The sequence below is a fragment of the Cetorhinus maximus genome, chromosome 18 (assembly GCF_964194155.1).
Source record: "Cetorhinus maximus chromosome 18, sCetMax3.hap1.1, whole genome shotgun sequence".
NCBI classification, from domain to species: Eukaryota; Metazoa; Chordata; class Chondrichthyes; order Lamniformes; family Cetorhinidae; genus Cetorhinus; species Cetorhinus maximus.
This window is the reverse complement of record NC_135896.1, coordinates 99,363,657-99,386,030: the sequence shown is the minus strand read 5'-3', so window position 1 is coordinate 99,386,030 and position 22,374 is coordinate 99,363,657. Positions and strand designations below refer to the sequence as shown.

Below are 22,374 nucleotides of genomic sequence, written 5' to 3'. Positions count from 1 at the left end.
TACCCTTTTCTTCCTACCTGTCCTTTTTGAAAAGTCACATACCCAGAGAAGAAAATTGACCAGGAGCCTGCTTATGGAGCTGGTGCTTTGAATACATTATGTCTCAGAGATGATGAACTACAGCCTGAAGCAACATTCCACTGCAGTGTATTAATATTCGTCAGCAGTTAACTGCTCCCCAGCCTATGTCGGCATTGTCGATATGCAGTGTTACCATGGAATTGCTGCTGCTGAGCAAAGACAAACAAATAGTTTCAGTCAGCTGTCCCCCAATGTAATGAGAAAGAGACTGATCTTTCCAATCAGCTAATCAGGCTCTCGGTCCTTTATCACATGAGGGACATTTCTCACTGCTTATGCAAATCATTAAAACTCAGATTAACAATAAACTTTGCTATTTATTTACAACTTAAATTTAGCTAGGCATAAAATTGATATAAATGCATTATTTTGCAAAGAATTACAGAATCTGTCTTGACAAAACTAATGTAATTTTGCATTAATGCTTATGACGATTTAAAATTACACCTTTGATGTCCTGGTTTCATCCTTAAATAAACTTTGGTTTTAGATACTAAGTTAACCCATCTAAACTCAGTTACTCTGACAAAGGAATGATCAAGTTCTATTTGTAGCTGATAGCATTATAATAAAACATAGTTTGGTAAGTTACACGCAGCAGATGTGTCATTCATGGTGATTTTACCTGCAGTGCAGATAATCATCATGCTGCATCACTTCATGTTACTAAGCTGACACGCAGCTATTACTGTTCATCCAACAATGTCAACACGTTGTCATTGTTAGGATTTTATACCAAGTGAAGTCATTAAATTGAATTAAATACTGAAGAAATTAAATTTAGCAATGAAAGATGAACCAAGAGGACTTCTCCCCTCTTGCAGGTTATCAAATCGATGCCTCTGTCTGTACATTCTAAACATTAGATCAAATTTTTTTCTAAATATCTCTCTGCCCTCACTTTGGCAATCCAATAGAAAAATTCTGCAAAAGAGACTATAAAACTTTGATGAATTGTAAAAGAAAGATTGGTTTGAATTTATATCGTGCCTTTCACAACCTCTGGACATCCCAAAGCACTTTGCAACCACTGAAGTACATTTGAAATGTAGTTGCTGCTGTAGTGTAGGAAACACAGCAACCAATTTGTGCACAGTAAGCTGCCGTGCACAATAATGTGATAACGAGCAGATAATCTGTTTTTGTGACATTGAGAGAGAAATATTGGCAGGACACTGGGGATAACTCCCCTGTTCTTCTTCGAAGCAGTGCCATGAAATGTTTTACAGCTATTTGAGAGGGTAAGCTGGGCTTCGATTTAATATCTCATCCAAAAGACAGTAGTACCTCAGACACTGCAGCACTCCCTCTGTACTGTGCCGGAGTGTCAGCTTTGATTTTTGTTATCAAGCCTTGCCATGGGAACTGAATCCATAGCCATGAGACTCAGAGGCAAGAGTGCTACCAGCTGAGCCACAGCTGACAATTAGGAAATAAATTGGAAATGCTAAAGTTTGGAAATGACTCTTGAGCGGAATTTTCCCAGAATTGCACTAAGTGTGGCCGCGGGTGGGTAAAATGGAGTCCTACCTGCTGACGAAAATGGCAGATATTCACGCCGTAGCATCCCAAGCCCGCATCGTTATTTATTCACTCCTGCAAAACACGCCGTTTCCATAGCAAACGGGCTCTCATTCGTCCACCCGCCATCATCCCGCTGTTGCATCACACCGGACACCATCTTTAAAAGGCAGCCGCCAGCAAAGCGCTCATCGCCACCAGCTCAACACCGCTGCCCAGGAGACATGGCCAGCAAAGAGAAAAAAAAACTGCAGCCCCCCCCCCCCTTCATCGATGGGCACCTCGAGCAACTACTGGATGCTGTGGAGACTGGGATGTGCTCTACCCTCGCTCTGGTCACAGGATGGGCAGCAAAGTCACCAACCCGGCTTGGGAGACGGTGTCAGCGGTGGTCAGTGCAAATACCCTGCAGAGGAGGACAGCCACTCAGTGCTGGATGAATGATGATCTCCGTTCCGCCAGGGTAAGTTACTCTTTTCATTGCTCCCAACTCTCTCACTAACCCATCATACGTCCACAGGGCCCTCACTCACTGCCAATGCAAGGGACATCACCATTCACTCTTTCACACACACCGTCATTGTCCTCAGCCCGTCCATGGGTCAACTCACCAGGCCAGGCATACTTATCATCTGGCCCGGCAGGCATCCTGAGACACTCTCCCCATCTCTATCCGTGCAGGACAAACTGGCTCACAACAGGAGGGAAAGACCACAGACAGGTGGAGGGATGCCGGAGATCAAAGTTCTGATAGAATTTGAAAACAGAGCCATCCAGCTGGCCGGCGATGACCGGGACCGGTCCTGTGCTGACGGTGAGGTCGGCGCTGCTCTACCAAGTGATTATACAGCAGTGCAACATCCACCAGACACAATGCTGTGAGTGATGTGTCCTGTTTCACAGGCCACTGCCATAGACTAATTATCTCCCCTTGCTTTCGCAGGCACATCTGGGAAACAGCCGACAGAGTCCATGACCCAGGGCCTCCAATCAAGCCTCTGAAGAGGAATCTGAAGGCACCCTCCCTGAATTCCCGTCACAGCGCTCACCCACACCCTCCACCAGCGCAGAGACACACACCTCGGTGAGACCCAGCTTTAGAGTACCCTCAGGATCACAACCTAGTGAGCACATTTCACTGTCAGATCCACAGCAGGCGGAGGCAGGGACTTCCTAGGTCCCCGGCACTCGGAGGGCTGCTGGAGGCCATAAATCTACTGAGCCCGAGTCAGATGAGGAGCCTCTGGACTTGGTCATGTCACAGTTGCTGGAGCTGCAAAGGCAAGCTCGGGAACACCAGGAAGGGATGTCCGCTGCACCCTTCAGATTGCAAGGCACAATGGAGGAGTCCTGTCCGCCTTCAGGCTGAGGTGATAGCGCCGGCATGTCAACGCACTGAGGTCAACACTGGCAGGACGGCGGCCGTCATGGAGACCTTGGTCCAGAACGTCACTCCTGCACTGCTGCACAGGCTCAACTCCATCACTGATTCATAGTTAGGCCTCAACAATGTGTTCGCGAGAGGGGTGCTGGGCAGCTCGATCTCACTCCAGCTACCCCTTCCGCTCATGGAGTCAGCTAGAGGCCCTCGGGCACCCATAGGGAGGAGGAGGATCAGCAGGTGCACACTCCGGGGCCATCCAGCCTGGTGATTCTGGGAGTGACCGGCCCATCCAAATCCCCTCTTCCTGTGACCTCAGCAGCTCCAGCTTCACACGCCAAGATGGGTGCCACTACCACACAGAAGGACCCCAAAAGCAAGCCAGGGCCCACCAAGTCTCGGCCCTCCAGAGGACGCCTGCCAAAGTCATCACAGATAAGGCGTCACAGTCAGCAGGCTGCCTCCACCTCTGCTGTGGATGTCTGGGGAGCACCAAGACGTAGTAGCAGAGTTAGGAAAGTTAGGTAAAAGTAGTTGCACAGCCTGGGCACGGGTGTTAATCACTTGTACATAATGTTCACTATTGCTAATAAACTCCTAAGAATGTCTCCCTGCCTATGGCTCCTTGTTCTGATGAGCAGTGTTCTTGTCACTCAGATGTGAAACCTTTCTGCACAAGATAAAAGGCAGGTGTCTCAGTCCAGGGCCTCTTCCCTGTTCTCTGTGCAGCCTTCAGGCCACAGTGATGGTCCAGCCTCACACTCCCTGGAAACATTACTGATGCCTGCACCTCGGCGGTGCTGGTCATTGCTGCCAGAATGTAGTGGGCAGGCGCCACAGAGTTCTGTCATTCTCCCTGTGTGCTCTCAGCACCTTTAAGGTGGGGCTGGCCCCCATCACCCCAGCATCTGTGACCAGTGATGCTGTGCACCAGCTCCTGAAGGACTGAGGTGCTGAAGGCGGACACAGCATCAGATGCATCTAAAGTTTCATGGCTATGTCTCTGAGCTGGCCCTGATCATGGAGTGCAATCGAGCTGCCCTCGGCCAGACAGGAGTCAGACATTCTCAGAGGCTGTGTGAAAACCTATGGAGTGCCCTCAGGGCATGTCGTCATCATCCTCCTGAGATCGAGTGACTATTAGGGCCTCCACTGTGTCTGCAGGAGCGTTCTCACAGAGGGTATCAGCGCTGCCATAAGTCAGACTGGAGTCAAACATTCACAGCTGTGATGTGAGCATCGATGGGGACACTTCACTGCATGTCGTCATCATCCTCCACAAACCTGGCAGCTATGAGGGCCTCCTGAACATGCCTGCCTCGTCCAGCCAGTGCGAAAGCCTCAACCCCATCATTGTCGGCACTGAGGACCATTTCACCCCCATCCCTGTCGGCGGCGCCCTCATCCAAGGAGACCTCCAGCTCCTCCCATCATCTCCCCAGCCAGCTCATCTCCCCGTTCGAGTGCCTGTTTGTAAAGGGCACAGCAGACAACGACGATGCGTGACACCCTCTGGGGACTGTATTGCAGGGCTCCACCAGACCGGCCCAGGCACCAGAACCTCATCTTCAGCATCCTGATGGTTTGCTCCACCAAATTGCGAGCTGCAGCATGAACCTCATTATAGCGTCGCTCTGCTGCAGTCTGAGGCCGCCGCACGGGTGTCATCAGCCATGGCCTCTACGGGTAGCCCTTGTCCCCGAGGAGCCAACCCTGTAGCCCTGTGGACCGTGGAAGATTGCAGGGATCTGCGAGAGACTCAAGATGTAGGCGTTGTGCACACTCTCTGGAAATTGTGCTCATACCTGCAGGATGTGGTCTGGTGGTCGCATACCACAGCAGCACGTTCAGTGAGTGGAAGCCCTTGCGGTTGATGAAGTTCACCAAGTGTAGCGACAGAGACCTGAGCACCACATGAGTGCAGTCAATCACACCCTGCACCTGTGGGAATCCCGAGATCCGGGTGAATCCAGTGGCCTTTGCATCCTGGCTGTCCTGGTCCTGGGTGAAATGCACAAAGTTGTGTACCATGGAGAAGATGGCATTCGTGACCTCATGGATACATTTGTGGGTGGCAGATTGTGAAATCCCACAGAGATCACCTGTGGAGCCCTGAAAGGAGCCGCTGGTGTAGAAATTGAGCACCGCAGTCACTTTCACAGCCACTGGCAGTGGATGCCCTCCATGTCCCTGTGGCACCAAGTCCTGCAGTAAGTGGCAGGTGTGAGCCACCAGGCCCCTAGACATGTGCAGTCATCGGCGACACTGGTTCTCAGTCATCTGCAGGAATGGCAGGTGGCGTCTATAGACCCTGGGTGTCACTAGGTGCCGACCAGCCACTGTTGCTCGTGGGCAGTGTGTGCGGGAGCTCCTGCTGCCCCTTCTTCATGAGGTTGCTGCTCCTGCCTTTGCACTGCCAGGAGCCTCAGTCACTCTCTCCTCGGCCTTCTATGGTCTCTGTAATCCATCAGGCACACAGCTAGGTCACCAGGATCCATGATCCTGACATGGTCCTCCTGCAGCATGAAAAAGAGAGCCGTGGTTATCATGGCTGTACTTAGCACCATTCCTAGCCCTGTGCGACTGCCCCTTAATGCTTCCCAGAGAGTGCTGGTCACTCCTCGGATGGCCAGAGATGAGTGCGCTGCATGGCTGCCCTGTCAACCTGCAACATGGAGGACACTGGTCCAAACCAGGATGCTGAGATTGCAAAGGGCTGTGAGCACCTCCAGCAGTGACTGCTACATGGCCAGTGTTGGCGAGGAGATTGTACAATGTGTGCAGTTCAACTGCTCCACAGATTCAAAGACTCTGCCAGGGGGTGGGGGCAGGGCTGGTAAGGTATGGAGTATTTGGCCTTTTGGTGCCAATATGTCGCTTGCATGGGTGGACAGGCTAGGAGCCCGACTCCTATCATATCACTGCAGCTGCACCTGATCTTTCTCAGTTGCTAGAGGCATTGTCAGTTTATATCGGTGTCCTTAATGCGTGGCCACTCCCTTCTCTTACCCTGACCCCCACCTCGATTGCCTGTGCACAGGATGTAGCACCAGGGCAGCACTTGACCCCCCTCCCCACCGGCAACGGTTGCCCCCGAGGCTGGCCAGCCCTTGCCCCCGGCGCGCCATGAGGCCTGTAAACAGCGGGCGAGCTGTGCAGAACACTGCACCTCAGTTCCCCCAAAGTGAAGGCCGCCAAGTGCACGTCGCCTGCGTGTTGTTGTGAAACACATCGGCATGGTTTCCTGCTGACGGGGGTAGATGATATGGTGGGGTTCCAATAGCCTGGTGGGCTGGCCTTTTAATTATATGCTAATGAATTACAATTAGCTCCTCGCCGACCGATGGCGGGAAACGCGGCCCACTGTTGAAGGGCTGAACGGACAATCGCGACCTGCCTTCACACCGTCGTGAAACAGGTCCCGCCATATTTTTCATGCACGCCACCTATCACGCCTGCCGCCAGCGGGCTCAGCGAATTCCACCCTCTGACCTGATTTCTCATCTACAGACCAGTGCTATATATGTTTCAGTCTGTTCTATCCTTCAACTGTTCAGCAAACACACTACATTAAACTGAACTTTAACTGGAATAAAATGCCTCCACCTAAAAACAAGAGCTTTGAAGAGAGGTTAAGTGCTCCAATGTACAATAATCGCCCAAAATATTGGAGGAAAATGGTCAGAATGCATCGGTATTTTCCATGCCCGTATTTAAAAGAAAGATGGACGCAGCATCTTGGAGACCTGATGTGGATTTCTAGCTGGAAAAGACATGCCTAGATGAGTCACTTCAATCATACTCTGTCCAGTTTTTTGATGCTAATCCCAATCCTGGATCATATATCTATAGTTCGTTGATGTCAAAGACTTGAATCTTGGTAGATACTGAACCTTATATTTATGTTCCACTAAAGATCTCTATGACATCACTTTCCAACACCGAACAGCAGTTAAAAACAGGAAAATTGCCTTCCACCCTGCACCCCCCCTACCCCCCACTCCCTCATTGCCCTTTCTTGTTCCAATTTCATTGTCCTTCTGGTGACAGGCAAGTATGGGATTGACCAACTAGCCTACCTATGACTATTGCCCTTCACGCATGAAGAGTTGTTGCTTGTGGAAAGTACAGGAAGGTTGATGATACCTGTGGAATCATACTGCAGCATGATTTATCGTCCTCTGGAGACTGCAAGGAAAGAAATGCCAATGCAGTTAGCAGCTGTACACCGCCTACAGTGCTCTTGTGAAATATTCTTTTCAGAAATGTTCACTCATCTGTGCCAGAGGGGGAAAGAGAGATAGAGAAGCAGCTGTTGTAAGGTTCCAGTTTTTGTGAAGTGTTTTAGCAGTGTGTCTACTGAGATTAAAGTGAGATTATCAACCATTTATTTCATGTGTGAACAGCCATTCCCATCTCTGAATTTGAAAACCATGATAGGATTCCTCAGATGCGTCAGGATTAACCTGATCTTTATTTTGAGAATGAATGCAAAATATTCAACTCCGTTCACTTGAGTGTAATTCCAGGATTATCTTTTTCAGAATTGGAACAATTAAATTTATGGAATAGTCTGCCACCTAGTGAGAGACAGTTTACTTTTTGAAAAAGCAAATTTGTATTGCCATTAGGCTACAGAAATTTGGGTTTTCTGTTCTTTTGGAAAAATATACTTTATTCATAAAATATCTGAAAGAACATTACAAAACATTTCAAAATGGCCATCACAAAAACTGCAATCATATTCCAGTTTTCCACATAGATCATAAGGTTCGTGAATACAATCAATGAACATTGCAGACATTTCAACATGGTCACTACAGTGCAATGGTATTTATGTTATCTTCACAGATCATGTTGCATTCTGAGGTGCTTCAATACAATTGTGATACATGTAGCGTTCACTGCATACATTCAATGTGAATCATATAGCCTAAGGGGCCTATACAATTCCCAGCCCCTCGGTGCATAATGGCAGAAAGGTCTTAGACAACGACCTTTCCCCATTGTGCCTTTGCGGCGGCTGCCCCAAGCTTTAGTGCATCCCTTAGCACGTAGTCCTGGACCTTGGAATGTGCCAGTCTGCAACACTCAGTCGGGGGCAACTCTTTGCACTGGAAGACCAACAAGTTTCGGGTAGACCAAAGAGCGTCTTTCACCGAGTTGATGATCCTCCAGCTGCAGTTGATGTTTGCCTCTGTGTGTGTCCCTGGGAACAGCCCGTAGAGCACAGAGTCCTGTGTCACAGCACTGCTCAGGATGAACCTCGAGAAAAACCACTGCATCTCTCTCCAGACCTTCTTTGCAAAGGCACAATCCACAAGGAGGTGAACAACGGTCTCGTCCCCACCACAGCCACCTCGAGGGCAACGTGCAGAGGGGATGAGACTCCTGCTGTGTAGGAAGGATCTGAAGGGGAGAGGGCCTTTCTCACCACCAGCCAAGCTACGTCTTGGTAAACAGAAACAGAAATACCTGGAAAAACTCAGCAGGTCTGGCAGCATCGGCGGAGAAGAGTACAGTTGACGTTTCGAGTCCTCATGACCCTTCAACAGAACTTCTCCGCCGATGCTGCCAGACCTGCTGAGTTTTTCCAGGTATTTCTGTTTCTGTTTTTGTTTTGCATTTCCAGCATCCGCAGTTTTTTTGTTTTTATCTACGTCTTGGTGCTTGTTGGAAAGTTCTAGCGAGGAGGTAGTCTGCCAAATGATTTTTAACAGTTTGCTCAGGGAACCATCCGACAGGATCCACCCGCAGGGCTTTGAACTTTGGATTTTCTGCCTGAGGCAAAGGGAAATTCCCTAGGTCCTGAATTTGGTCAAAACAACTGGAAGGGCTGATTCGGTCTTTCTTTCCCATCTTACATTTCATGTATTTCATCCAGGCAATTGCGGAGGAAAAAGAATGCGTTGTCGCCTTGAAAGCAAGTCGAAGATGCCAAATAAAAACAAAATGTTGGAAGCATTCAAGAAGTCCGGCAGCCTGCTAAGCGTTTGTTGTAGCACTTCCTGCTTTTGATTCAGATTTCTAGCAACCACAGTACTTTGTGTTTGTTCATTTGATAAAGTGGGCATAAAGTAGGCTTGGATTTCATGTTATTACCTTCACTGCTTTATCATTTGTACATTTACCATTTTGTGGAATGCTGTCAGTTCTGCAGTTTAGTGAAGGTTGCAAAGATTACTGAACAATGATTTCCAGTGGGAGCTCATAAATATCTACTGCTGTCTCTGCTTGTGAAATGCAAATGTGTAGAGATGTTGCAGTTTCATTCCATGATAGTGCGACTTGAAACTATTCTAATGTTGACAAATCCCTTTCCAAAGGCAATTACCCATGGAGCTGGAATAAATACTTCTGGTTATAAACCAAGCACATTATTGCTGCCTGAAGTTACCCTTCAGCCAGCACAGCACAGCAAAGAAAATGCAAATCGAAGCCCAAAACAAAGATGTTGTCCATCAGTGAGGTTGGACCACCACATATTCCTTTGGATCTTTTGTAACAAAATCTCAACATACACCAACAAATTTAAGTGGGTATCAAAAGATCCTTTTTCTTGTCTTCTAAAGACACCATCCTTCACTGGAATGTGCTTCCCTGGACATCAACACTGCTTTCATACTGCACTCAAGTGGTTGTTCTTCGTGTATCGGTCCTAAGGATGGTAGGCGACAGAACAAGAGAGCAGGGCAGACCACAGCTGAGGCAAATCCACTTTTTGCTTATCATTCTCTCACATGCACATTCCAGCAAGGATGGCCATGTGGCAATGGGGAGGCAGTGTATTGTCACTGGACTAGTATTCCAGAGACCCAGTGTAATGCTCTGGGGACCTGGCTTCGAATCCCACCTCGACAGATGGTGAAATTTGAATTCCATAAAAATCTGGAATTAAAAGTCTAATGTTGACCATTGCCGGTTGTTGTAAAACCCCATCTGGTTCACTAATGTCCTTTAGGGAAGGAAATCTGCCGTCTTTACCTGGCCTACATGTGACTCCAGACCCACAGCAATGTGGTTGACTCTTAAAAATGCGCAAATAAGAATGGGCAATTAGGGATGGGCAATAAATGCTGGCCTAGCCAGCGATGTCCACATCCCATGAATGAATTTTTAAAAATGCATAGGTGGGTGTGTTTCCAATTCCCTAACCAATTGGCACAGAAAAAATATGCATCACCACAACATGGCTGATCTCGGCTAAGTCTTTGGAGAGGGAAGATCAAACCTGATTTGTAAATGGTCAGGATCAGTACCAAACAGTATAACCAGAATGTTTTCATTCCACAGATTGTTGTAATAATTTGAAGAGTCTGGATCAGAGTAAAACACAACATTTGACATTAAAATGATACCGCTTCTTCCAATCTTTGTGAATCTTGTATTTTGGTGGTTTGTTATTCTTGCCTAAACACCTATTTGTTTCCATATTTGATGTGCATTGGGACATTTCTAACATAGAAGTTGCTATAAATGCAACCTGTTGTATTTCCTCCACTTAGCTACATGTAGCAGGCAACAGTAATGTAACAGATCTGCTGTCCATTCTTTGGCTTCATGATTCATTTTGAAGCTAAAATAATAAATTGCATGAGCTCACTTGTCCCAATTTTACTTTAGTGCTCAGCGGTTAGGATTTTCTCGCTGGCAGAAAAAGTTGTATTTTGTCTACGTTTTCTAAGCTTCACTTAAGCTTTGTTAAAGTAAATGATGAATGAAAGGTTTTCATAGAAACAGCTACCCACTGTTTAACAAAAATAAAGCTAATAAATGTTCTTCTCTCCCAGGAAATAGTATCTTGCATTCAGCTGCAGACAGCGTTACTAGTGCGGTCCAGAAAGCCAGCCAAGCCCTGAACGAACGCGGTGAAAGGTTAGGCCGAGCCGAAAAGCAAACTGCAGAGATGATGAACAGCTCCCAGCAATTTGCAGAAACTGCACACAAGGTGAGCAACCTTAAAATCATCCTTTCAAGACACAGGCTTGAATCTTTCTGATTGAGAAAAAAAAATTGACTGGTTTTGGTTTTGTAAGTTCAGTTACTTTCTTAGTTATCACTGTACCTTTGTCCCATCGGTCACTTTTTGTGTCTTTCTCTTGAATTAAGAAATACTCATTGTTTTTAATTCACTTTATGCAAAGTATTGGATTGTAGTGATTGACCCTTTTGATATTTTAAGATATTTTATGTTGATGAGAAACAGCTCTCTGAATTGTAAAAACAAAATACCGTGGATGCTGAAATAAAAACAGAAAATGCTGGAAAAACTCATCAGGCCTGGCAACGTCTGTGGAGAGAGAAGCAGAGTTAACGTTTCGAATCCGTATGACTCTTCCTCAGAGCTGAAGAAGAGCCCTCTGAATTGACCAGGTCTGATAAAGCTAAGGAGTGGGTTATTGGGATGGCAGGGATTAGGAGACTGGTCAGTAATGGAGAGTTCTGCTCTGCAATTGAGTATTGTGTATTTGGATTTTAAATGTGACCAAATACAAAAGGAAAAATTATCTTATTTCTGGCACTGATGTCCCCATGTTGGTTGTGTGCTCAATTTACCATGGGAGTCCAAAATCATGTTTACTCAATATTAACATTCTGTAACTCAACTTTACAACTGCTTCAGCTCAGCCTTCCAATTTTGTGACTTTCTTTTGCTTCACTAGTATTCCCAAAGTGGGGGCTTTTGTGTCCACTGTGATCTTACACTTTACCTTTAGTTGTCTATCTTTGAATGACAACACAAAGATCATCTTTGCATAGTGGGAGGCTCGTTTATGCTCGGATCTCCCCTTAGAATTAATTGGATATATAAGCACTGTTAACCCTTTGTTTTAAAAATAACCCTCAATACACATCGTGCTCTAGTTTTGACACTGCTTAAGCCTTCCCCATCCCTATCAAGCTTCAATCATATCACCTATGTCAGGTTTTTCATGTTACCATAAATATGAGTATCGGTATGTGTGAGGATTTTGTTGTTGAAATAGTACATTTTGACATGATTAATGCAGATTGATGCAGCCTGTAATTTAGTAATTACTAGTAATTTAGCAAACTCCCTGGTTAGGTTGTTGTGAACTGCAGCTGCCTAATTGCTGTTGGTGCTGAAACCATGTCCTCCAGGGGTTCCCCTCCCTTTGTAACAAAAGCACCACTAGAACAAGCCATACAGTGACATTCACTTAGCCTCATCAGCCTTCTGAACTTGCTGCCTCATTAAGCTCTGATTTGTTTTAGTGGAGATCTATAGGCACATCTTTCCATTCATTCAGCACCTCCTTATTGCCACTTTCCAACAAACCCTTTTATGCGTACAAAGCTGACATTGTGTCCTATTGAGACCACACACGCAATGTTGAGTCCAGTTGCAAAAAGTGAAGATCCAGGCGCAACAGGAAAGGAGTCAGGGAAAGATGATCCCGGATCAATGAGCTGTGAAAACAAGCCAAGAAAGATAAATTCTAATTTCACTCTTTTGAGGTGACGAGGGCATAGCTTGAATGAAGGTAGTAAAGTGGATCTTCAGGGGAATGTTGTGCAAAAGCTGAAATGCATCAGGGGATATCGTTATCAACGAAGGAAACCGTAGTTAAACTTAACTTTTGGAATGTTTAATTTGATTTTGGGATGACTGTCACTGAGTGTCAATTAAAGTATTCAGAGAGTAAGAGGAGCAGTTTATCATGCACGGTGTTAATTACTTTTGAATTTTAAAATTTCCTTAAGGGCATATTCAAAATCACATTAAAGCATTTATCTAATGCTACATGTTTGTGCTTTAACTAGCTCTTCAGTTTTAAGCAATAAATTTAGGTACAACGCATAACCAAAAAAATCTCTTTTTTTTAATCTTGGTCCCTGAGCTGTCTACTCATCCCTTAAGCAGAATGCTCCCTTGTTCACACAGCAGAGTGTATAACAGTAGCTGCCTGAACTGATCTACTTTTGTGCACACCCATTTCCTGTAAACTGATTTGTGACAAGGTATGTATACACACTATCGTGTAAAAATGCAATTATTTTGATCTGTATTTGCCTTCTCTTCGTGAAACGTAAACCACAGCTGCATATTTCCATACAGATATATGGGAGTAGAAAACTTTATTGATATCTCAGCTTGTGGCCATTTTTGAGGCAGTTTAGGGAAGATGGAGAACGTGCAATTGTATTTTGGTTTACCCTTACAGGATACTGGGTTAAGGAAACCCTGTCAATGAGCTTAATGCTCTCTTCCTGTCCTATGATATGAATTCACTAGGAGTTACACCTGAAGAAGTAAGTCATTATATTCCAAATACTACCTTTGGACTTGTGTACTTTTGAAGTAAGATTGCCTTTTTATGCTCCTTGCAGTTTAACTTGAATTGTTTTGTTAAAGCAAAAAGAAATAGCCCCAGTTCCCACAAGTATGACCAAAAAGAAAGCCTGTTTTGCTTTGCTATGACTTCTATTTATTATTCTCTTTCGTTATTGCTGTGTTCTCCCATTACAAATATGGTGCACCATTCCCTGGATAGGAGAGTGGGTACATAATTTGCTCCCACACCTCTTCAGTAAGTAGCTATGAAGTGTTTAAGAGCAGACTGAGATGAGTCATCCTGTCTGTTTTACCTCCCCCTTCCTTCTGTGACAAATTCCCCAGCATTAACTTGGTAAATTTCTCTGACATTGTCCCAGGTTGTAAACTCTCAACCTCCCCAAGGGTGTTGTCTATTGTGTTAATATGTATTACATCATCTGCTCTAAACATTCCTAGCCTGACCAAGGCTGTCTCTATAAAGTGCAGAATCATATTTACTCAAACTTTTTTCCACAAAGAATGCACTGGATATATCTTGCCTTTGCCCCTAGCAATCTTGTTTATAGTTTGGGATGTTAATTAAAGTTATAGAACTAGTTAACTAAACACAGGTATGATACTCGCAAAAAAAAATAAAAAGAAGGCAGGTAAAATGCACAAAGAACTGCTGAGAATTTGATTTTGGACTGCAATATACTCAAGTCATCTCAGATCAGCCCATTTGCATCTAACACCAGCTATGTTTCCAACGTGCATCTGTATACCAGTTTATTTCTTCCTCATGTTGATCAAGCTGCATCTGAGCCCATGTTGCATGGACTGTGCCTATCAGGACTTCCTCAGGGTTCAGAGACGCATCAGTGATTTTAGGTTGAGTTATTCGCCACTCCTCATATCGGAAGATTCAGGACAGTGACCTTTCAACAGAACTGCAATCAGCAGGGCCTGCTGCATCCTAGTGGATATCGATCATATTCACCTCTTGTTTAACATTTGACTTACAACCTTGTTGATTTTTTGCAGCACTTTTCTTAGTTATTTGTCTCATGTCACAGACAGCAAAATGACCAAGAGATGGATGTTGAGAGAAAGCTCACCCCACACACTGGTGTTTTTGAAATCAGAAATTAAATAAGAAGTGGCTGCAATAGAAATAAGAGTACAGGGCTCGCTGACACCAAATCTCCCAAAGGTTGTGGCTTGTTTACTCCCCGGTTTAGAACATCATGTCAGGTTGGACTGGAACCACACGAGAACAATTCAGAGTTATTGAAGATATATCAAGCCAATTAGCCAAAATTGGCAGCCTACCTAACAGAATGAAAAATACAGTGTGGTACAAGTAATGTTTCCTCTATGGTTTAACAGTAGAATAAATCTCATGGCAAAGTATTTCAACAGGATGAGCACATCTGATTGATGTGACTGATGAGTAACAACGTACAATATTTAACTAGAAGCTAAACCACAGTCCAGCAGAATAATTAAGAAGTGCATTACAGTCCAGAGAGATAACTCTCTTGGATGTAATAATATAAAATTGAAAAATGCAGCACTTAGGGATGGCCAATAAATGCTGGCCTTGTCAGCAATGACCACATCCTGTGAATGAATAAAAGCCTGCATTCCCACTCCTTTATTCAGAATAATAGAATCTAAGGCATCTGAACAAGGATTGAACTTGAGACAAAAACAAAAATTGCTGCAAAAACTCAGCTGGTCTGACAGCATCTGTGGAGAGAAAGACAGAGTTAACGTTTCGAGTCTGTCTGACTCCTCTTCAACATTACAAACCTAACTTCTCCTCTTACATCAAAGCACCCAGACTAGCTGCCTCTAATTCGATTAAGTCTCACACACACACACACATATAGACACAGTCACATATCATCTTACTCTATTTTACAATACATTCCAATAATATTATGATAATTATTATATCTTCCTGACATCCCTCTCCATATTTAAAAATGAACCATCATAATTTAAAAAGATGGCATCATTTTTATTAACCCATCTTATACTACCTGCTATACTTATCTATATACTTACACTATTACATTACTAGATGCATGCATTAACATTATATATATATATACACACAAATCCTTCACACCAACAGAAGTCATTGCAGTTCAGACTCCAGGTTTTTAAATGTCCAATTTTCCCTTTAAGCTTCAAACTCTTGATAAAGCGTCTGCAATCAGATTTTCTCGTCCAGTGACATGTATAATCTGTAGATTAAATGGTTGCAGTAATAAAGTCCACCTGAATAGCCTTGCACTTCTGTCTCGAAATTTGTCCAGAGACTTTAAAGGATTATGGTCTGGATAAACAATTGTTTCTGACAAATTGTTTGCCACGTAAATTTCAAACTGCTGCAATGCTAACACCAGACCCAAAGTCTCCTTTTCAATCGTTGAATATCTTCCCTGTTGTGCTTTCAACTTCCGTGAAAAATACCCTATCGGTTTTTCAATTCCAGTGTGGGTCATCTTGTAACAGTAGGGCCCAGTGCCTATATCACATGCTTCATCGGCCAACTTAAATTGCTTGGCGTAATTGGGCACTGCAGTGAAGCAACCACATCGCTAAAATTTGGTATAAATTTCTGGTAAAACCCACTCATGCCCAGAAATCTCAAAACTTTCCGTTTTGTTGCAGGCACTGGGAAATCCACAATAGCCTTGGCTTACATATCTCTCAGAGCCACCTTACCATGTCCAATGGTAGGGCCTAGATACGTAACTTGCGCTTTTACAAATTCACTTTTAGCCAAGTTCATCACTAAATTAGCTTCTTGTAATCGAGTAAATAATTCTTCTAGATGGTGTAAATGCTCCTCCCATGTAGGGCTGAAGACTATCAAGCCATCAATATAAACAGCACAATTGCTCAGACCTGTAATTACTTTGTTCGTCAGTCTTTGAAATGTCACAGATGCATTCTTCATACCAAATGGCATGACTTTAAACAGACATAGTCCATTTGGTGCTACAAAAGCTGATATCTCCTTTGCTCTCTCCAATAACGGTACTTGCCAGTATCATTTTAGCAAGTCAATCTTTGTGATAAATTTTGATTGTTCCACTTTCTCAATGCAATCTTCCAACCTTGGTATAGGATATGAATCCACTTTTGTCACCGCATTCACCTTTCGATAGTCCACACACAATCTTTGTGTTCCATCCAGTTTTGGTTCCAGTACAATAGGCAAACTCCAGTTACTGCAACTATATTCAATTATATCATTTTGAAGCATAAAAGATAATTTCTTTCTGTACTTGTGATAGCTTTGCCTGATTTAATCTATAAGGATTTTGCCTTACCGAAGATGCAACTTCTACAGATACAGCATGTATTGCTAAATCTGTCCTCCCCAACTTATTTCCACGTTTGCTTTGTGTGACCGCAATAGTTTTTCCAAATCATTTTGACACTTGTCTGGAAGGTAACTCAATATTACATTTAAGTTTTCATGTACTCCCTCATTATCCAATTTGATTAGAGGAAAATCAATTTCAGAATCCTGTATTTCATCTACTTTCTCATTATCTATGACCACTAATACCTCCTTTTGGTCCTGTTCCCTGTCAAAGTACTTTTAAGCATATTTACGTGACACACCTTCTGCTTCTTTCTTCTATCTGGAGTATTTATTAAATAATTTACTTCACTCAGTTTCTTTTCAATCCTGTAAAGCCCACTAAACCTTGCCTTTAATGAGTCACCCAGCACTGGTAACAGAACTAGCACTTTCTCGCTAATAACAAAATACCGAGCTGTAGCTTTCCTGTCTGCTTTCACTTTCATCACTTGCTGTGATATCTTTAAATGTTCCCTAGCCAACTCATATGCTCTGTCCAATCTCTCTCTGAAATTTGATACGTACTCCAGGAGAGTAGTTTCTGAATTTTGACTCACCATTTTCTCATAAATCAATTTCATTGGTCCCCATAGATTAGTTCGAATGGACTAAAACCAGTTGATGCATTAGGAGCGCCCCTAATAGCAAATAACAAGAATGGAATTCCTGTATCCCAATCCTGTGGATAATCCTGACTGTACGCACTCTGTTTTTAAGAGTTCACTACCATCTTTCCAAAGCCCCTTGTGGCTCAGGATGATAAGCTGTTGATTTAAATTGTTTTATCCCAAAACTGTTCATTACTTCTTTAAATAGCTGTGACGTGAAATTTGAACCCTGATCTGATTGTATTTCCTTTCTGATTGTAAACCTTATCTTGTAAAAAAAAATTTAGTTAACTCTTCTGCAATCATCTTTGTTGTAATGTTTCTCAAAGATATCGCTTCAGGAAACCTAGTCAACACATCCATTATTGTCAATAACTACTGATTTCCACTTTTCGTCTTAGGGAGGGGTCTTACACAATCAATCAAGACCCTAGTAAAAGGTCCTTCAAATGCTGGAATTGGAATTAAAGGTGCTGGCTTAATCACTGCTTGTGGTTCCCCTATCACCTGACATGTGTGACACGCTCCACGGAATTTGACTACATCCCTATGCAATCCAGGCCAAAAAAAATGTTTTTGTATCTTCGCCTGTATCTTTCTAATTCCTAAATGTCCCCCCATTGGAATTTCATAAGCTATCCTCAGAATCTCATTTCTATACCCAAAAGGGATAACAATCTGTTACACCTCCCTCCAGCTTTCATTTGCTGAAACATGATACGGCCCCCATTTTTTCATTAAAATATTACCCTTAAGGTAATAACATTCTGGAATACATTTTGCCCCTGTTTGAGTAAGCTGTTTGGTATAAATGTTGTATTTGCAAATCCTTTTTCTGTAATTCCACTAACCTCCTTGGGTTAAACATTTCTGCTGAATTGTTCTCTTGACCTTCTTCCTGTCTATCATTCTTGTTTCAACCTATGAGCCTGTGATCTCGTTATCAGACAATCTGGAAACAATTCAGGATGCTCTCTCTGCAATGCTCCTGTTGAAAACACTTCTACAGGCTGCTCAACTACCATAGGCATCACCCACATTTGTGATCCAGCTACACCGTTACCTAGAATAAATTGAACCCCTGCAATAGGCAATTTTTCCACCACTCCAACAATCACTTTGCCTGTTTTCCATTTACTCTTTAAATTTACCTTCCACAAGGGAATAGGTTTAGCACCTCCATGAACCCTACTTATTATCACCTGTTCCTGCGATACTCTCTCTGAACAACAAATGTCACTATTCCACAACATTAAGGATTGACTAGCCCCTGTGTCTCTTAAAACTTTAACATCTTTACCTACTTCACCCTATACACGTGGAAAGACTTCCCCTTCACATACAAAATCTTTAAACATCTCTGCAACCTGCTCCTCAGAATTCTCCTGGGTAAACTGTGAACACATTCCCACTTCTTTACCTATATTGATTCTTCCTGTTTTTCTTGTACACAACCTCAGAACCCACAGTACTCTTACTTCCAGCACTTTTCTGCACCCCTATAATTCCAACAGATTTTCCTTGCCATTTCCAGCACACCAATTTCACGTGACCAACTTTATTACAATGAAAACGCCTCAATTTTTACAAGTCACTTCTATCCTCAGCACCTTGCTTTTTATTCTGAGAAAAGAAACTTCCTGCAAATTTCCACCTGCCCCTTTTACCTGACTACCCACCTTCCTTTCACCTTCCCATTTTCTATCCTTTTCTGATTTAAAAGGATGATGGAAAAAAGGTTTAGCTCCATGCCCTAACTCTCATAATCATCAACTATCTCTGCTGCTTGCCTTACAGATTCAACCCTCTGTTCCTCCACATGAGTTCTCACTACCGAAGGAATTGAATCTTTAAATTCTTCCAAAAGAATTACTTCTCTAAGAGCTGCACATGCTGTATCTGTTTTTAATGCCCATATCCATCGGTCAAAATTACTTTGTTTTACTCTCTCAAACTCGTAAATATATGTTTGCCCAGGCTGTTTTCTCAGATTCCTAAATTTCTGCCTGTATGCCTCAGGAACCAACTCATATGCACTCAAAATAGCCATTTATACCACATCATAGTTCACTGATATTTCTTCTGACAGTGAAGCATAAACCTCATGTCCTCTACCCACCAACCTGGATTGTAACAACAATGTACAGTTTTCCTGTGGCCATTTCACCTGTTTAGCTATCTTCTCAAATGAAATAAAGAACGCTTCAACATCTCTTTCCTCAAACTTTGGAAGAGCTTGTACAAAGTTAAACATCTCCCCACTGGGCTCTGGCTTGGAAATAAGCCCTTCCTCACCTACTGGCGTATCTTTTTAACCTGCCTGCATTTTAAGCTGGAATTCCCTCTCTCCCTCTTCTCTTTGCTCCTTTTCTAACGCTGCCATCTCTAATTCCCTTTCTTGTTTTCTTTCTCTCTCCTGCCTTTCTGCCTGTTCCCTTTGAAATGTTCTTCCTTTTTCTTCAGCCTCCAGCTCAAGTTTTTTCATTTCCTTTGCTTGTTCAAATTCAAGCCTCTTCATTTCTAACTGAAGCCTCACTACCTCCAGCTGTTACCCACTAGTGTCAGGTATCACTTCCAACTTTAAATGTTGTGCTGTACCTTCAATTATATCTACTTAGCCCCTGCAGGTAATCCTAATTGTAATTTATCTGCCAATTCCAATAACTTAACTTTAGTTACCTTATGTAAACCAGCCAAAGTTATAACTTCAACTCCCAGACAAGTCTGAGCAACTACCAAAGCCACATTGCAGTTACCACTTCATAAAAACCACACACCAATTCCTGAATTCAAAGTACTACTTGTACTCGTAACCTTAAGATTCACCAACTCCAACCCAATCAAGGAATTTCAAATATATCCTGCAAAGAGCCCTAATTTTGTTATGGCACAGCCAGGGGGTGCAGAGGAGATTCACCAGGATGTCGCCTGGGATGAAACATTTAAGTTATGAAGAGAGGTTGGATAGACTTGGGTTGTTTTCGCTGGAGCAGAGAAGACTGAGGGGTGACCTGATCGAGGTGTACAAGATTATGAGGGGCATGGACAGGGTGGATAGGGAGCAGCTGTTCCCCTTAGTTGAAGGGTCAGTCACAAGGGGACATAAGTTCAAAGTGAGGGGCAGGAGGTTTAGGGGGGATGAGAGGAAAAACGTTTTTATCCAGAGGGTGGTTATGGTCTGGAATGCACTGCCTGGGAGGGTGGTGGAGGCAGGTTGCCTCACATCCTTTAAAAAGTACCTGGATGAGCACTTGGCACGTCATAACATTCAAGGCTATGGGCCAAGTGCTGGTAAATGGGGTTGGGTAGGTAGGTCAGGTGTTTCTCACGTGTCGGTGCAGACTCGATGGGCCGAAGGGCCTCTCCTGCACTGTGATTCAGTGGTAAATGCTGAGTTGTTCAAATCCCAAAGGGAAACTTGAAATAACTGCCACAGTTTGTTTTGCAGTTTGTATTATTTTCTAGATGCATGCCTTGAATTCAGTAGTAATAAGACCACCAAGTCTTATAGGTTTTTATAAAACTAAATTAAACATTTTTTAATAAAGAGAAATGGTTTTTAAATACATACTTCTAAAGTGATAACTTCTAAATCCCCTAATCAATATAACTCCAAGTTACACTTTCGTTAAGGCAACAGTAAGACACAGATTTTAAAGGACCCAGGCAAAGAAACATGATACCCTGAACAAGCCGAATTCAAAGTGAGTTTTCTTAACTTCAGTCCTTTGAAGGCAGTAGCTTGAGGCATAGATGTTGAAGGCTTTTTCACACTTGCAAAAGCTTAAAATTCCTATCCTTACACACAGCATTCACTCATTTTTACATATTTTCCTCTTTAAATGCAAATACCCATTGTTTTACTATGTCTTTGGACTTTATCTTCCTGATAATAAAAACCTCTCCGAGCACTAAGTTTTACCAGTAATATTTGGGAAAAATAAACACACCTTTCTTTCTAAAGTTCACCTGGCTAGATGACACATTTCACTCCCTCTTTTGAAAACAATTTAGTCTGGTTTATTTAAAAATGCAAATGTTCCCTTGACACCAATGTTTCTAATCTTCCCCATGTTTACCTAATTAACATTTTAAACCTAACTTCTCTTCTTACTTCAAAGCACCCAGACTAGCTGCCTCTAATTCAATTAAAGTCTCACCCAAGCCGACACATATACACATCCCACTAATATTCTATTTTACAATAAATTCCAATAATAATACGAGAATTATTATACCTTCCTGACACACTTGCTTCCTGGGTGGATGCACAGATTCATGCAGCAATCCATCTAGGTGACGTGTTGGATCTTCCGTAAGTAATGCTGATGGTATGTCTTGAGCTTTTTCAGGTGTAGGGCAATACGTCACCCAGTTTTCGCTGCCAGAGAAGAGTGTTAGGAGGGCGACTGCCTTGTAGACTCATGTGACCTTTGTGTCTGTCCGCAGATGATGGTTAGTGAAGCCTCATCTGAGCAGCATCCCAAAGGAGCAGCTTGCACACTGGATCCTGTGTAGGATCTCCAAGTCTGTGCTGACTAGGACACGTGGCTAACGAGATAGCGGAAGTGATCGATCGCCTCCAGGGGGCGAACTGCAGCGGTGACGCTGGCGGGATTCATTGTGAACCCCAGATTTGGCTGAAGGAGGACCTTTGTCTTATTGGCATTCAGATGCAATATGTTTCTTTCCAAGGATGCAGTGATGCTATCATTGAGCAAGTTTTATGGGATGAAGCAGGCATCAGGCTCACTGTTCCCAGCATTTACTGAGAGCAAAATACTTTCTCTAAGTGCTGCAAAGGTAAATGAAAATATATGTGGCACAATACAATGTCTGAATCAAATGTATCCATGAAATGGACAGAACCAAAGTAAGTACATGTAACACAGAAGACTACCCAGCCCTTGAACAAGCAGAGAATGAGAAAGCTGAATATACAGATAATTGGCAACCTGGCTGTATTTGTAACTATAAACCCACAACCCTCGTATCATCCCAGTGAATCCATAATGCCTCTTTCCATTGTGTTTACTGCTTTCCAATAATGGGGTGCCCAAAACCAACTGCATGCAATACTTCAACTGTGACCTAACCTAATGTCTTAGAAAAGTTG

The 22,374-nt window shown here is 43.4% G+C and overlaps 1 protein-coding gene across 1 annotated transcript in view; it reads left to right on the top strand.

Annotated features, from left to right (window-relative positions):
- The window catches only part of stxbp6 (syntaxin binding protein 6 (amisyn)), a 263,495-nt gene that overhangs the window by 229,953 nt on the left and 11,168 nt on the right, over window positions 1-22,374 (top strand). Inside the window, exon 5 of the mRNA XM_078563276.1 lies at window positions 10,774-10,931. Coding sequence (XP_078419402.1) covers window positions 10,774-10,931 — 158 coding nt within the window. The remainder of the gene's footprint in view (window positions 1-10,773; window positions 10,932-22,374) is intronic.